At 34.0% G+C, this 19,189-nt stretch overlaps 1 protein-coding gene across 1 annotated transcript in view; it reads right to left on the bottom strand.

The window, feature by feature from the left end:
* The window catches only part of wdr70 (WD repeat domain 70), a 50,208-nt gene that overhangs the window by 18,524 nt on the left and 12,495 nt on the right, over window positions 1-19,189 (bottom strand). Inside the window, exons 9-10 of the mRNA XM_026274090.1 lie at window positions 15,801-15,877; window positions 10,703-10,877 (exon numbers count right to left, since the gene is read on the bottom strand). Of these exons, the coding sequence (XP_026129875.1) occupies window positions 10,703-10,877; window positions 15,801-15,877 (252 nt within the window). The remainder of the gene's footprint in view (window positions 1-10,702; window positions 10,878-15,800; window positions 15,878-19,189) is intronic.

Here is a 19,189-nt window from a genome sequence, read left to right on the forward strand (position 1 = left end):
AAGCCAAAACTTCACGGTTTGAGTCCTTACAGAAAGTGTCTCACAAAAACAAACTCACCATGAGAAGTTTTCACTGGAGCTGTGACAACTAGCCCCGCTCAATTAAAATAAATGAAGAGTGATGGAAACCGAAGAAGCGTAGAGAGGGAAAACACGAGCTGAGGACGGGAAGACACAACAAGATCGACGGAAGAGAAAACGAGGTCCAGAAACAGCTGATGGACGTTGCATTGAACAGAAGTCGTGGCACTGGAACGGACAGATAACGACTCTCTAGCCTCTCCGCCAAACCAATTTACTGCTGCATAATTGCCATCTTTATCTGAGTTTCTCCACCTGCTCGTGCTTCGCTCTGATGATTAACCCACGGCCAAATCAGCTTCATTAATTCACTCAAGCTCTTCCACTTGAAACGAAGGACAGCCGGTCCATCCTTCGTTTCAAGTGGAAGAACCTGAGTCAAGCGTCTTTTAACTATCTCTGCTCTAACAGTGTAAGATTCATCAGTATGTCTTACTGTGAAGGAGAAGGAAAGACAAAAATGTAAATGTTACTGTGAAGGAAATATGACATTGTCATAATTAAAATAAATGAAATTATGTATTAAGTACATTTATTTTAATTAAAATAATCTAACTGAATAAAAAAAAAATATATATTTTCAACAATTTCAACAAATTAGAATATGGCGACATGCCAATCAGCTAATCAACTCAAAACACCTGCAAAGGTTTCCTGAGCCTTCAAAATGATCTCTCAGTTTGGTTCACTGGGCTACACAATAATAGGGAAGACTTATGTTCTGCCCATTGTCCAGAAGACACATCACAAGGAGGGTAAGCCACAAACATTCATTGCCAATAAGCTGGCTGTTCATAGAGTGCTGTATCCAAGCATGTTAACAGAAAGTTGACAATAAGGAAAAACTGTGGAAGAAAAAGATGCACAACCAACCGAGAGAACCGCAGCCTTATGAGGATTGTCAAGCGAAATCGATCCAAGAAGTTGAGTGAATTTAACAAGGAATGGATGAGGCTGGGGTCAAGACATGAAGAGCCACCACACACAGACGTGTAGAGGAATTTGCTGAACCACAGACAACGACAGAGACATCTTACCTGGACTAAGGAGAAGAAGAACAGGACTGTTGCCCAGTGGTCCTGAGTCCTCTTTTCAGAGGAGAGCAAGTTTTGTATTTAATTTGGAAACCAAGGTCCCAGAGTCTGGAAGAAGGGTGGAGAAGCTCATAGACAAAGTGGCTTGAAGTCCAGTGTTAAGTTTCCAAAGTCTGTGATGATTAGGGGTGAAATGTCATCTGCTGGTGTTGAACCCGTTTACCAAGAAATCTTGGAGCACTTTGTGCTTCCTTCTGCTGACCAGCTTTTTGAAGAAGCTGATTTCATTCTCCAGCAGGATTAGGCACCTGCCCACACTGCCAAAAGCACCAAAAGTTGGTTAAATGACCATGGTGTTGGTCTGCTCGACTGGCCAGCAAACTCACCAGACCTGAACCCTAGAGAGAATCTATGGGTTATTATCAAGAGGAAAATGAGAAACAAGAGACCAAACAATGCAGATGAGCTGAAGGACACTGTCAAAGAAACCTGGGCTTCCTCAGCAGTGCCACAAACTGATCACCTCCATGCCACGCTGAATTGAGGCAGTAATAAAAGGAAAAGGAGCCCCTAACAAGTATTGAGTACATGTACAGTAGGCCGACAATTCACTAAAAATGTTTTTGTATTCTAATTTGTTAAGATCGTGAATTGGTGGGTTTTTGTTAAATGTGAGCCAAAATAATCACAATGAAAAGAACCAAAGATTTAAACTACTTCAGTCTGTGTGCAATGAAGTTATTTATTAATACACGAGTTTCACAATTTGAGTTGAATTACTGAAATAAACTTTTCCTCGACATTCAAATTTATTGATAAGCACCTGTAGTTCACCCAAAAATGAAGATTTGATGTTTATCTACTTACCATCCCGGGGGCATCCAAAATATAAGCGACTTTGTTTCTTCAATAGAACAATTTTTTTTAAATAAAACTTTATGTATATTTAATGTAAGTGGATGGGAATCATGGCTTTGAGAGTCTAAAACGTACACAAAGAAAACCAAATTAAACCCAGTGGCTCGTGATAATAAATTGATGTTTGAAGACAAAACGATCGGTCCGTGCAAGAAACGGAAATGTATTTATCTCGATATTCACTGCAATGTCTGAACTGTCCCGAGCAAGATCGCGTCATCGTCGTCTTCACGCCAGAGCGTTACGCATCTTCTTCTTCTTGCAATGTCTGAACTAAATGTTAAAGTTGCAATGTAATCAAAATACTTAAACTTTACCTAAAATGAGTAACCCAGATTACATTGACTAACCAGGAATACAATTTTGTAAGTACTCTGGCTAGACTAAAGTTTTGGGAAGGTTACTTTAGAAATGTAATACGTTACGGATTTTAAGTTACCTTATTTAAAATGTAATAAGTAGTGTAACTAAGTAAAGTAACAGATTACATTTAATTATACGCTCAGAATCTCAAAATCCTTTATCACTTGTATTAAGATTAAAATAACTCAATAAAGCACATCCACCACAAAATCAAACTTTGAGATTAATCGGAGGTTAAATAAAGATTTTAACATTTTAAATCAAATCCTTGCATAGTTATAACCGGAAACACTGGGATCAATAACAATGGCATGGGAAAAAACAAGCTAGTCTTAAAAATAATCCAAATACATACTTCCAAATAGATTTAATAAGCATGTGTCTTAAACTCCTGAAACATTGGGATCTTATATTTATATTCTCATAAATCTCATAAAGATTAATTAAATCTGCATGTGGGTGTGTGCGAATAAAACTCCCATAACATAACCCCCTTTGTAATTCTTAACATCTCCACAACTTACAGTTGTTATTTTTTCTAATTAACCATTTGTTTTGTAAATAAATACGTAATCCCATTCCTCCCCAACACTGTTTGGCTATAGCTAACTACAGCAGGTTAAATTTGGGAGGACTTGCTCTAACTTTATCAGGCCATTTGAAGGAAGTAACCAAACCCATGTGAGTGTTTTACAGCTGATGAGGCATGTGAGGAACGGCTGATAAGAGCTTTCCTGATGGACGTGTGTTGGGTTTCAGGGTGTGCTTGTTCTTCTGGAAGATTAACAGATTAACAGAGGAAGTGCATCAAAGAAGCAGCGGACGTCTTGATACGTCTACAGCCATGAGACTTCCTGAGGAAGACACGGGAGTCATGCTCTCGACTCCATAAAGGTGTTTGCAATGCACTTTATTGCCTTATAACTCTTGTATGTTCTTGTGAATAACCGTGACCTCAGTTAAAACGTATTATAACACTCACACACACATTTTTACGCTTTAAAAGAGTAGAATGCATGATCTACACACAGTTTGGTTTTATATCATGTGTTTTAATGCATCATAATTAGATGGTGTATTAGCAAATATATGTGCATTATAAATATCTAAACTGCGGTTAGAGTTATAAATAAATGATTGACTGTTAAATAAAACATGTTATAAAATGAATTTAATATCCTATATTACGTGTTTTTATGCATTCATAGTATATCAAAGTTGTCCTAACACAAGAACAAATTTTGATCCACTTCAAATGTTGACAAGAATATTTACATACTGTTGCATTATATATTTTATTAGACAAGTTATATTATATATTATAATAAACAGCACATTGAACTGATTACAGAACATGTTTTAAAATAAAAAAAATTGTGATGTTTTATTTAATGTGTTTTACTCCATTATACTCTTTAAAATTCATAACCATGTCCAGATATACGATAATGCTATATTAAATAATATAGTATAATTTATACTACAGTATATGATAATATAGTACACTAAAATCTGTAGTATAGCCTGTAATATATATATATAATATTATTAAATCAAGGATATGATTATAAATTGAAAGATAAGGCATTACAACATGTTTATAAGCAATTTCATACGCTGTATTATTTTTTTGTATTCAATACATCATTTCAACCATGAATAATTTGAATTTAGCATTTTAGAGATAAATATAGCATTTTATATAGTATTTTATATATTAAAGCATATAGCATTTTAGGGATTAATATTATTCTTATAATGTAATTTCAAATTTTAATGATAATATAATATATACAAAATATTGACATTGAAATGACATTGAAATGGTAATAAGAGCTGAGATTCATACAGGACCTGTCAGAGATGGATCCGATCTGTTCTGAAACATCAACTCACAGTCCGACTGATGAGAGGTCATGACCCCGTAATCAATGACTGAACCGAGATCTCCAGGATCAATCCATCTGTCCGTCCCAATATCTCCACGCAGGAGATCAAGGTCTGACTGGAACTGACCACATCTGGCTGCATTCTCCATACATGAGCCAGAGACATCTCTAACCAGTCCGGGTTCACTCTACGAGCGCTTCCTTGAGTTTTTTTTATTTTTTCATTAATTTTTTTTTTTTTTTTTTTTTTTTGGTGAAGATACGCTACCTGTCAAAAGTTTTTGAACAGTAAGATTTTTAAGACAGAAGAAAGAAGTCTCTTCTGCCAACCAAGCCTGCATTTATTGGATCTAGAGTACGGGAAAAAAGTAACATTTTGAAAATTTAAAAATAACGGTTTTCTATTTGAATATTTTTTTTTAAATCAGCTCCGCTGTATTTTCAGCATCATTCCTCCAGTCTTCAGTGTCACATGATCTTCAGAAATCAGAAGAATATGATGAAGAAACATTTCTGATTCTTATCGATGTTGAAAACAGCCAGGTATACACAACCAAAAAAAAACAAAACAATTCTGACTCCAAGCTTTAGATTGGAACAGTATAAAATGTTACCAAAGTTTGTTCTATTCATCAAAGAATCCTGAAAATGTACTCAACTGTTTTTAACTTTGATAATAATCAGAAATGTTTCTTGAGCAGTAAATCATCATATTAGAAACTGATCTGATCATGTGACACTGAAGACTGGAGGAATGATGCTGAATATACAGCAACGCATCAAAGAAAAAAATTCAGTTTACAGCTATTTTAAATAGTAAAAATATTTCACAATATTATTGATTTAGCTGTGTTTTGGATCAAATAAATGCAGGCTTGGTGAGCAGAAGAGCTTTTAGACTGGTAGTGTAAGTCACAGACCCTCGAGGAACGGGCTGTTACTGTAAGCTGCTGGGGAATGCTGGGTAAATATTTAGTCTGACAGAAGCACCAGTAATAAATCACAGGTTTTTAGGCTGTGGAAGAACAGAGGAGCAGTGAAGAATCATCTGTTCACACGTCCCATCATGTGACACATTATATGCATGTGTTTCAATAGGCCTTCTTTGGGTAATTAGATCATTTTCTTATTCCAGTCATCCATTAATGGACCTCCGGGACAAAATTAAGAAGGACTGGATGATTATAGGCAAATCTCAGTGCTTTTTCATGAACACCAGACATGGATATGTCATGTGACATGATATCCAGAGAGGATTGGTTCACACCATCTGTGAATGACTTCTCAAACAACAGCCTCTTCAGGCAAACCAAACACAGAGCGGCTGACACCGTGATTGGTCGTGAGGCAGAAGCGCTGACAGACAGGAAGTTCAGCGTGTGACGTGTCATAGTTCAGCACATGAGAAATACCAGGAATCCATTAAACAGGTGGCAGCGCTCAGGTTATATCACAGAGTACGGATATGTTTACTTCACTTCTTCTGTTAGTGAATCTAACAAACACATGTTCAGATCACATTTCACCACATATATACATATATACACACACACACACACACACACTTTGCATTAAGAATATAAGTTTACATCATTTTTTTTATGCATTTAAATTATAGTTGGATAAAGAAAAAATAAACATTGCATATAGAGAATTATATACGTTTATATAATAATTTAAAATATACAAATGTATTTTTACATAAAGAAAAATAAATTAATAAACAATACATAGACAATTAAATAGATAAAGAAGATGTATACAATTATAATTAATAGTTTTTTGCATTAAAAATATATTTTGCATAAAATGTTTTATTATACTTTATATAATAATTTAAATATAAAAAGCATTTATTTTCATAAAGAAAACAAACAAATGAATAAACACAGACTGAATTAAATAGATATTTTTTTTAAAGAAAATTTATATATTTATAATTAGAGAAATATAGAAATTAGATAAAAGAAAGAAAGCTTAATTTATGTAAATTGTAAACCGATTTTTATTTTAAATAAAAATAAATAAAAACAGTATTTCATTCACAGTAATTAATGAAATGTTTTTTATTTTTTTGTATTAAAGTAATAAACATTCAGGGGTAAATGTGCTGAACTGTACTGAAAATTCAAATGCAAAAAAAGTCTTAAAAAAGGGCTTCATGTTCTTTATGCATTCTTTCGGGTGAAATGTGACATGTTTTGTGAGAGCCTCAAAACAAGAAAACACAAAATGCAGAGTATTGAGAAAGCAAAGTATAAATTAATTCAATAAAAACACACATGAACTTGTGTGAACAGCCTAACATATGCCGTCGCCTGCCATTGGTCAGTCAAGACTCTACGTTTATTCGTGTGCACTCACAATAACAACAAAACATTGTGCTTTTGTAAAATAAAGAAAGCAAACAGGATGTGCTTTATGTTGACTAATGCTAAAAAATGAACGACTACTAGTCGACCAGAAAGAGTCAGAAGACTGAGATGTTGGGCGCCTCAAACCAACACATCTATGTTCTGAGTCAGTGCTTTGCTCTTCAGGAGCCGAACTACCAATGATTGTCTCACAGTGACTCTGACCAGCTAAAACCACCAAAAAAAAAAAAAAAAAACAGCAAAGAAGCTGTGCCTGTTATTCATGGTCTGTCCTGTACTAGTCCAGTCCCTCTGTCTGGTGCAGGGGCTGATGGGTATTTACGGCACGGCCATATGCTTTGCGTTAACTCTCATTCCTATGGTCGATTAAGGCCTCGTCCCCTCAGACGTAATGACGCAACTGACCAATTCAACATTGTCCGGAGCTTGTTACGCTAGAGCTTTGTTTAGAAGGAAAAGCAGGATTTTTCCTTTATGCAAACTATACTTTAAATAAAAAAATAATGATGTAAAATTGATATATTCGTTTATTTTCTTTACACAAAATATATAATTTATGAAATGTGATCTGAAGATGTAAGAATGAGCAAATATATATATAGTGCCGAAAGTATTCACACCCCTTCATTTTTTTTATTTTATCTAGCTGGCTTACGTTGTGTTGTGTTATACTTTGGGATGGTACTCTACAGGCAATGAGCAGAGTGTGTTTTCTTCAAACATGATGCTTGGAATTGAGGTTTATCAGACCAGAGAATCTTGTTTCTCAGAGTCTGAGGATCCTTTAGGTGTGTTTTCGTGTGTCTTTACTGAAGAGAGGATTGAGTTTGGCCAAACTGTCTACAAACCCCAAATCAGTGGAGTATTGCAGTGATGTTTGTCCTTCTGTAGCTCAACTAGAGTGACCATCAGATTCTTGGTCACCACTCAAACCAAAGCCCTTCTCCATCAGTTGCTCAGTTTGGAGGAGACCAGCTCTAGGAAGAGTCCTGGTTGTTTCAAACTTCTACCATTGTGGATAATGGAGGCTAAACGCTTCTGTGACCCTTCAATGAAGCAGAATTTTTTCTGAACCCTTCCCCAGATGTGTGGCTCGACACAATCCTGTCTCGGAGCTCTACAGGCAGCTCTTTTGACCTCAAGGCTTGGTTTTTTACTCTCTGATGTGCATTACCATCTGTTAGACCTTTTATTAGGACGTGTGTGCCTTTCCAAATCATACCCCTTCAATTGAACTTTCGACAGGTTAACTTCAATCAAATTGTAATAACATTTACGAGCAATATGAAAGCTCCTGAGCTAAACTTCAACTGTACCCGATAAGGGTATGAATACTTGTGCAATGCAATCATTCAAGTTTTTTATTTTAACCAAATTTGCTAAGATGCTAAAACCAAATTTTTTTTTGCTTTACCATTATGGTAATGCAAAGTAATAAATAATTATATTTTACTAAACATTTGTATTGTAAATATCTACTACACATAATACATAAACAACAGTTGATAAAACAATACAAATATTTTATTTATTGCTTTATGATCTATAATAATAGCTGTATTTTTATTTATTTTTAGTATTCAGGTAATCAGCATTGTTGTTTTTAGCTCAGAACGGATCTGAGACTCATTTTTGGGGCTCGACTCACTCGTTGAGCAACTCTAATGTAAACTTTCCACGGTTTTTGGGAGTGAAGTTTGCGGAGAATGTGGCAGTAACATCCATCAAAGTGGCCACATCATGGGAAAAGACCAACAACTATTCTGAGTGACCGAACAACACTTACTCAATCTATTAAAATTGCTTTGGGAAGAGTTTCTGGAGCTCGTTTCATTACCGCCATACAGTAAAGCACAGCTGTGAATGACATTATGAAAATCTCTCTCTCTCACCTGCTTATTTCCTCTGGGATCCTGATAATAAACAGATCAACGTCAAAGCCAATGTGTCCCACCCGCTGAGGGGTCCAGAGCCGAAAACCTACAATCTGAAGTGGGCTGAAACAACTACTTTTTACCTGATAGATTTAACACAGAAGAGAGGAGAAACACAACACCTGCATGCATCATTTTACTACTAGGATCTATTCTCCGGTTAGAAGTCATTCTAAGGTTTGCAAGCTTTAGAGCAAAAAATTTACTGCTTTATGTAATAAGAATAACCCAATAACTGCCTTTTGATTTACTTTTTCCCATTGATTCTAGTTCATTTCTTAATAACACACAAGGGTGCAATGAACTAAAAATGTTGCTCATAAGACACTTAAGTTCATGACTGTACATGACATTTTAATGGCTGTAAAATAAAAATATGTATATTATATGCACTTTTGGGAACGTTACTTTAAAAAAGTAATTAGTTATAGTTACTCACTACTTGTTCTAAAAAGTAACTGAGTTAGTAACTGAATTACTCTATAATAAAAGTAACTCGTTACCAGGGAAAGTAACTATTTGCGTTACTGTAAAAAAAATAAAAAAAATAAAAAAAAGCTGCTATGTGTCAATTGTTTTTTTTTGGAGCAGTTTTCACAAGTCCGTTGAAATGAGTAGAACAGACAGGTGTTCGTACATAACTTTCGATATTTATTGCACGTCGACAGACAGCAAGTTTTATCCTGCACTTCAAGTATTATCTTTGTAAGAAAAGTGTTTTTGGACACTAGCTTTGTAGATGCGTGTCACACATTACATGCACATTCTTGCCTTTGACCACAATTAATTTGAATTAGTGCTTATATCTCCACCTTGAAAATGCCAACTATTCATCGGATTGCTCCTGACTCGCCATCTCTGCTGCTTCTGCGAATCTCGCGTGTGTGTGTTTGATGCCGCTGGCGTAAAAACACTGGCTCTGATTGGCTACCATGAAACACATGACTCTGCCTTAGCCAATCATAATGCTTATCTCGTTATTAACCCACCTCCTCACTCGCTGTGTGAGCCAGGGGTGCGTTCGGATTAAATCAATGCAAAGTAACGCACCGCATTTAACGTCCAGTAATGTTAACGGCGTTATAACGATGCGAAAAGTAATTAGTTAGATTACCCCGTTATTGAAAAAATAACGTTGTAACCTAACGCCGTTCTTTTAAACGGCGTTATTCCAAACACTGATTATATGTACTATAATATACGTATATATTATATATATAATGATGTTTTTCTGACTGTTTATAGACTAATGACATGTCAGCTTTCATGGAAATAAAATAAAATGCAATGAAATGGAAATAAATAAAATAAAAGGTGGTCTTAAAAAGCTTTTTTTCAGAACTAGATTTTACGCTGAATGCCATATAATGACCAACAAATGATTTAATCATATTAAAGTAAACAGAAATGTCCTTAAGCTGAAAATTGTCAACAGAAAAAAAAAAAAAAAAATCTATTATTAACAGAATTCATAAATGCATTAAATAATATTAATAAAAATATGTTATCAATTATGCATATAATGCATCAAATTAAAATATCTAATATTTACATTATATTGTTAAAAATTATCTACATATGTAAAATAATATATATATATATATGTGTGTGTGTGTGTGTGTGTGTGTGTGTGTGTGTGTGTGTGTGTGTGTGTGTATGTAAAGCTATGTTTATTGATTTACATTACATTTAATAATAATTAGTTATACTACATGTATTTATATTTTTAATGATTTGTATTCAGTATTGTAGTTTCCCACTTGCATACTGTTTTTTTTGTTAAATCAATATTTTGTCTAGAAGTTCAACAAACGTTAATGATTTTTTTATTATTACTTCTCATGTCAAGCTTTACTGGGTTAAATAAAGTAATTTCCCACGGAAACAGCTTCCCATACTTCACCAGAGCGAGCACAGCATCTTTATTAACCTCTGAACCCCTGAATCACACTCGTCTGTCAGACCACACACAAACAGTAACGACTCATCCCCGTCGGACACCCACGCTTTACACAGACCTGCTCAGTGTCAGCTCTCCGATGACCTCTGACCTCTTGCACTGGCCGTGTCTCAGTGTGTAACAGTGTGGTGTGAAGCGGGGCACTTACGCTCAGGTTCCTGTCCCAGATCTGGATGGTCCCGTCCTGGCAGCCGGCTGCGATCAGTTTTCCGTCGCGGCTGTAGGTGCAGCAGGTGGGGGTCACTCTCTTGCCCTGCAGCGACCGAGGCTTGAACACAGACTTGTGCTTCTTCTCCGAGGTCAAGTCCCACGTCCGCACCGTCCTGAGAACCAAACCAGAACGGGTTCAAAAATTACAAAATATAAATAAAACTAATATATTACTGTATTTTACATATTTACATTATATATATATTTTTTTAAAAGATTATTGTGAATAAAAAAACAAATATAAAATCAGATAAACTGTTGTGAAATGCTAGTATAAGTGTCAACAAGTTCAACTTTCCCAACTAATACTTTACAGACTGAAAAAGATGGCAAAAAAATCCACAGTTTTTTTTTTTTTTTACTGTATTAGATTATTACTTATCAGATAATGATTGTTTGATTTATTAATTTATGCAGGTCATTATTATGATTTAATAATATTTATTTGATTATTATTTAAAAACAATAAAATATATATTTTTAATAATTAGATCATTATTATTTATCAGATAATTATTAATCATTGATTTTTCTGATTGATTGAATTTTATCTTGATATTTACTCATTAACTAAAATATATATTAATAATAATAATAATATATAATAAGCATTGAATTATTCAATCAGCATTTATTTATTTGCCGCCATTCATTATTTAAAAATATTTTTATAAAAAACACAAATACATGTTAAGTTTATTTATTAGAATATTATTTATTTATCAGATTTTTATCAGTCATTGTTAATTTATTATTTTATTATTTTAATATTTTTTATATTTAATTAAATAACTGAATGAATTAATGAAATTAAAAACACTTCAAAATAAACTCCATATATATGAAGTCATATGATTCATCATATATGAAGTTATGATTTGGGGGACAAAATGCTCTTATATGGGTTTTGGTCTCATATATCATATGATAAGTGCACAATATTGTCTGTATTTATTCAAAATAAGTAAAAATTATATATATATATAATTTGATAAAATGTAAATAAATTATAAATATAAAAAAATAAAATAAATAAATTTTACTAGAATATTCTTTAGCAGTGCAGCTAAGGAAATACAATGTTTTCATGCGTCTTGTCTTTTAAAATATATAAAAATATAATTTTATAATATTATTCATAATATATTGTGACACTGACGTACAAAAGGCATGTTAAATAATTTACATTTTTAATTTAAATAATCCTGAATACAATAAATTGAACAAAATAAAAAATTATACCTCCTGTTTATCTCTATATATATTTAGTTAAAATAAAATGGACAAAAATAAAAAATGATTTATAAATTACTAAAAATATATGAAAAATAAACTAATAAAATAAATATAAACGCTAATAAATAAAATGTACAGATAATATAAAAACATTTATAAATACTAAGTACATGCTAAAACTGTTTTTTTTTTTGGACATCTTGAATATAACTGAACCTAGTAATACAAATAGTAAAAGTTTGTATTAAAACTGCACTAGAAGCTGAATTAAACAAACCGCTCCGACTGAACTCAAGCGGCTCCTAACGCTCAGATCCGACTGCGGGAAAGTGTTCGGAGACACTGGAAAACTCCCCGGATGGATGGAAATAAAGGACAGAATGATTAACAGCTCCCTGATTCTGAAGAGCTGCTCGTGTTTCTCAGGAGCCGCTGCAGATGAAGCTGTGTCTTCATTAATGAGCTCTTAAAGGCTCTGAGAAATTAAACACCGTCTCTGTTTAGGAATGGTGTTAATGGTGAAGAGAGCACTGAACGACACGCAACACTCGCTCTGTGAGGAGAAACCCATTCAGACGTGACCCTGACGCCGATCCATCACACATCAACACATCACACTTCACAAACTGGGTCACACGTCTACCACGAGTCAAAGATGATAAACACATCTCCTGGGACTCTTCTTCATGTGTCCTAGACACATTCATTTCTCAAACACCAAAGAATCATCTTCAACCATCAGCTCACTTCACGTGTCCTGTTTTATTTTAATTGCAAGCTCTGCAGCTGTAAAGAACTGGAAATCTGAGAGCCATCAGAGCAAAAATACTGGATTGATGAAATGGTACAGAACATATTGTATTATTAAATGATTTTGACTATATTTGGGGCCCTTTTCTTCATGCACTACCTTATATTATATATATATATATATATATATATATATATATATATATATATGCTGTCAATCAATTAAAATTAAATTACAACCTTTTTCTCAAATTAATTAATCCCAATCAATCGTGATTAATCTCAACTAACATTTACGTTTTTAAAAATACTTTTAAATTGCAATTATTTTACATTCAATATCCAAATTAATGTAGAAACAAAATTAAGACAGTACATTTTTATTTATATAAAATGAAAATAATATAATATATAATTTTATAGCATTACATATAGTAATACAGATTAATATTATATTATTATTATTATTATTATATTGCATTATATATATTTTTTTTTTGTTAAATAATATATAAAAATTATTATAGAAAATAATATATAATATATAAACAAATTTTTACTTTAATATTTTTAGCAGTGTTGTTTTAAAGAGGATGAATTGTAACTTAATGCAGAAACTTTTTAATAAGTTCACTACTAGCTGCAATACATTTTAGGCAGATTACTGTCAGATTTAAAAAATAAAATAATAATTTTTTTGTAATAATTAAATAATGATAAAAAACCCCAAAGATATCAGATGGCAGAAGAGATGTTTTACAGTCCTAATACTTCTTATATATAAAGAGATGTTTGGCCAGAGCCCCGGAGGTTAATTAACTGATAAAAGCAGCAGTTTAGCAAAGATCCGATGTGACATTAAAGACATTTATAACGTTACGGTAGATTTCGATTTCAAATAAATGCTGTTTTTAAACTTCCTGTGAATCCTGGAGAATTTAATGTGGTGCTGAAAAGTCAGCTTTGATTACAGAAATAAATTACAGACATTCACATAGAAAACAGCCGATTTAAATTATAATATAAAAAAAAAAATTACTGTATTTTTGATCAAATGAATGCAGCTTTGGAGAGCAGCTTGGATAGCAAAGTGCACTAAAAGAGGAAGAGCTGACACAATTACTGCGAGAAGTGCATTTTAATTCAAGAAGAAACTGAAAATGTGTTTTAAACTGGTCAAAAAAGAAAACAGTCCGGAAAATGACTCACTGAATCTGACTCACTCACTGAAAAAATATAAATTTTTCGACAAATTATAAATACATTTTGTGGACGGATTCTCGAATTGCTAAAAAAAAAAAAACAACAACAACAAACAAAAAAACAATCACTGCCATAATTGCTACTTTTAAAAATGTGTGAAAACTGACTCATCTTACAAACGACTCACTGAATCAGACTCATTTACTGAAGGCTGCCATAAATGTTACTTTAAATAAAGGACGACATTACTGACAGAACTAACACCAGAATTGATATGTGATCAAAAATTATGATTTTTCATGAACAGATTCTTAAATTAGTCTAAAAAGAAAACAAACAAAAACTGATTCTTGAATAAATAAATAAATACAAACAGCAAGTATTGTGCTCCGGTCAGAATAACAAATGACTCACTGAATCTGAATAAATACTCTGACTGGATAATGAAAAGAAAAATATTCAAATGACCAAAAATATTTCTATATCACTGAATCACTAACTCTGACTCACTTGAATCACACTAAAATGTGATCAAAAGACTGACTCTTATGAACAAATGACTCTTATGAACAAAGAGTCAACCGAAGTCACTGATTGAATCAAACTATCAGATGACTCACTGAAACAGAATTAAGACTCGGTAAATGACTATCGGTAGATGATTATTTGTATAAACAAATTAAAATTAGTTTTGTGGAGCGATTCCTGAATTAAACGAAAAGACAAGTGTTAAAAACGAAAAGATTCACTGAATCATTCAATCTGACTCACTTTCATGATGCTTGCCATAAATGTTTTTATGTTTAAGAAAAAGAAAATCTTTTTTTAAAACACACACACACATATCGTTTTTTATAAAGATTCTTAAATTAGTCCAGAAACAAAACAAAAATAGTTTTACAAATGACTCGCTGAATCAGACTGTTATACGAATATGAATAAATGACTCTTTTGAACAGATTCTTGAATGAATAAATAAAAACAGCAAGTATTGTGCTCTAGTCAGACAAACAAATGAATCACTGAATCTGAATAAATAATCTAATTGACTGGAAAATATTAAAATATGACCAAAAATATTTTTGTAAACAAATTATACTGATGGAGCGATTCTTGAAATGGCCAAATGAACCTGTCTGAATAAAGACTCACTGAATCACTAAATATGACTCACTTGGTGTCTGAACAAATATAAACAATAAAAAAGACTGATTCTTATGAACAAATGACTCTTATGAACAAGGAGTCAACAGAAGTTACAGTTTGAATCAAACTATTAGATGACTCACTGAATCAGAATTAAGACTCGTTAACTGACTGAATGATTAAAGAATAAAAGATGATTATTTGTACAAACAAATTAAAATTAGTTTTGTGGAAAAATTCCTGAATTAAAAGAAAAGACAAGAGTTAAAAAAAAAGACTTATTGAATCATTCAATCTGACTCACTTTCATGATGCTTGCCATAAATGTCTTTATGTTTAAAGAGAAATAATAAAATCTGATTTTAGAAAAACACCCACATATATCGTTTTTGTTTAAGTTGTGAGTTATGAGAATGGATTGTGTTTGAGGAACGTATTTCAGAGTTTATACAAATGCTAAATTTGATTAAGACTCATTCATTTGGCTCCGTGTTGTTTGGAAAGTGACTAACATCAAACTTTGAATCACTCACATCAAGCCCAGTGAAATACCCACAATCCCCTGGGATTATGGGTTAAAACCCAAGAACACATGGTTTGAAGAAAGACCTTGAACATGCTCAAGTATGCAAACACAAAATGCCTGCAGAAACTAAGCTGAACACTCGACTTTAAGCTCAAACACTGACGCAGTGACTCACCCGTCATTGGAGCAGGTCAGAAACTCCTCTTTAATCTTGGGATGCCAGCAGCCATCGTTCAGCATCGCTGTGTGACCCTACAAGAGGACAGACGACGGATCAAGATAACAGTCAGGCGGCGAAGTGCAAATTAAGCAACGCTCAGTTTGAATTATACTCAAAACTTCTAGTAAATGAATTCGGGACAAAGACGAAAAAGGGTTTAAGCAGAAAGACAATAAGTGTAATATTGCTTTAAATGGTTAACAAAAATGTTAAAAAGTTTTCTGTTTAATTTAATTCCAATTTTGTTCTTGTTTTTCTGAGCAAAAAAAATAATATCATACATTTTCCCCTGATTTACAGAAGAAACCCACTAAAATATCATTCAGTGTAACAATCTCGTCAGGGATAATTACATCAAAAATCAATTTATGACATATTAAAATACTAATTACTTTCACCCCAAATATTATTGTAATTTAATTAAATTTTTTATTTTTTTGCCACTACTCGTAGGTTTTGCGCATTTGTCAGTAAGAATTTTGTATAAATATATATACATACATATATATATATATATATATATATATATATATTTGACCCATTTATAAATAAACAATTATTTTGAATCATAAATAAATAAACATACATACTAAATAAAATACCAATAGATATTTTAAATAATATTAATAAATAAAAATAAAGACTGAATGAAATTCCATTCATTAACATAAATAAAATATAAATATAATTCCAATAAATAATTTACATCATAATGATACTGTGGCGAGTGGGGCGGGGCCGAGAGGCGTGGGAACAAGGAGTGAGGCCAGGTGTAGTGATTGAAGATGAGCTACACCTGAGCCCCACCGCTAGTATCGAGTCCCACGTAGGAGATGGAAGGATATAAAACTGGAGTGACGACCGTGAAGGACGAGAGAGGACCAGGCCTGGGACATTATTTTATGTTTGCTTTTTATTTATGCGCGTCAGTCGCCGTGAGGGGCTGACGCGCTGTTTTGTGTTTACTTTTGAATATTAAAACGTTTTTGATTGTGCGCCGGTTCCCGCCTCCTTCTTCCCGATGAATATGGAGATTTGTTTGTTACAGTGGTGCCGAAGCCCGGGAGAAGGAGGGACGCGCTGCTGAAGATCCCTCGCCGCTGTGGTGAATCCGCGGTGCCCTCGAGCTGGCGAGGTGTGTGCCGCCATGGACGCTCGAGGCGGTGGGCTGGAGCGAGTTGCCGGGAACGGGTGAGCTCGCTGCCGACCGCCCACGACAAGGAGGGGCGGCTGCCGTCCGTGAGGGAGCGGAGGAGTCGGCGCCGTTCGCCAGGGGGCCGGAGCCTGCCGCCTCCGTGACGGAATCCGGAGGGGCAGGGAACGGGGGACTCCTGCCGCTGCCCAAAATCGGAGGAGCCGTCGCCGTCCACCGGGCGGCGGAGGAGTGTCGTGCCGTCCGCCGAGGGCCGTCCAGTGCCACCGCCGGGCACCGCGGAGGAGATCACCCAGCCGGTGGAGGGCCGAGCAGCAGTGCGTCTGGGAACCGGATTTTTTTTTTTTTTTCCTCTCTCCCCTCTCTCGTCCCTGTCGCTCCTCCTTCCATCTCCTTTTCTCTCGCCTCGTCTGTCCTACCCCCAGGTTCCCGCAGGTCCCCGTGAGCGGTCTCCCCCGGAGGGAAGGGGGGGGGGTAGAGCGCAGTCTCGGGAGTACCCCCCGGCCTGCGAGGGGCGATGGGGGTATGTGGCGAGTGGGGCGGGGCCGAGAGGCGTGGGAACGAGGAGTGAGGCCAGGTGTAGTGATTGGAGATGAGCTACACCTGAGCCCCACCGCTAGTATCGAGTCCCACGTAGGAGATGGAAGGATATAAAACTGGAGCGACGACCGTGAAGGACGAGAGAGGACCAGGCCTGGGACATTATTTTAGGTTTTGGCTTTTATTTGTGCGCGTCAGTCGCCGTGAGGGGCTGACGCGCCGTTTTGTGTTTATTTCTGATTATTAAAATGAGTTTTGATTGTGCGCCGGTTCCCGCCTCCTTCTTCCCGATGAATATGGAGATTTGTTTGTTACAGATACATATTGATACAATTTCAAAAGTTCAGTTCATATTAATAAATAAATTCATAGAAATAAAATCTTTGGATTATATGAATAAAATGAATATATAGATACTATTCCAATAAATAACTGAATCACATTAATGCATAAATACAAAAAGTATCTGAATAAAATTCCAATTAATAATTTTAATTATATTAATGCATCACATTAATAAAATCACTAAATAAAATCACAATAAATATTTTTTTTAAGTATTTAAATTAAACCATTTAATCATTAATAAATCTTTATTAATTCCAAAAATGTGGATCATTTTAATAAGTTAAAAAATAAATGAATTAGAAATAAAATCTGCATTAAAATAATTAGGGTCATATTAATAAAATAAATATAAACTTTATTCTTTTCCAAAAAATATATTAACACTTTTAAAAAATCTGGATACAATTCCAAAAGTTTGAGTAAAATAAATAAATATTAGAAAAAACATTTACACGATTCAAATTAATGCTTTGAACCATATTAATACATCCATTTAAAAAAATATCTAAATAAAATTACAATAAATAATCATAAATTAATTGAATAACATCAACGTGTCAAAACTGATTATAGAATATAATATAATTTTTATGGTTTTACTATTTTATGATTAATCAATGTACTTTATCAAAAAAAGGTAGTTTAGAAAAATTTACATCTTTCTTACTAAACACCTCTACTAATAAACATCAGCCTAACATGAATAAACGATGTTTTGTCCTACAGTACAGTATTACATCCTTATAAATGAATACTCTGCTTCACATTCACACTCTACAGAAGAAAACATGTTTCTAATGATGCCTTTGAAGTGTTCATTAAGACACAGGAAACGAGTCTTTTCTAGATTCCTTCTGAGAGAATAAATAAAGCTGTCAGTGATTGTCTGTAATGATGAGCACATGCTGCATTGTTTAAAGCGCAGTATTAAAGCGTGCCATCATAAATATGTTCTGAATACTTAAACGTCCTGAAGGTCACATGAACAAATGCTGCAATTAAGGACACACACTGGCCTCATGGGATACGAAACACAAATTCAGAGCAGATATCTGGCTCCATCCTCAGAAATTCATTGTAAGAACTGACAAAAATCAGAAATGTTTCTTCAGCATATTAGAATAATTTTTGAAGATCATGTGACACTGAATTATGGAGTAATGATGCTGGAAATACAGCTGTAAATCTCAGAAATAAATTACAGCTTACAACATATTAACATAGAAAGCCATTATTTTAAATCGCAATAATATTTGATATTTTTTTATGTAGTTTTGATTGAATAAATGCATCTTTGGTGAGC

Source organism: Carassius auratus, chromosome 10 (genome assembly GCF_003368295.1).
Source record: "Carassius auratus strain Wakin chromosome 10, ASM336829v1, whole genome shotgun sequence".
In the NCBI taxonomy this organism is placed as follows: Eukaryota; Metazoa; Chordata; class Actinopteri; order Cypriniformes; family Cyprinidae; genus Carassius; species Carassius auratus.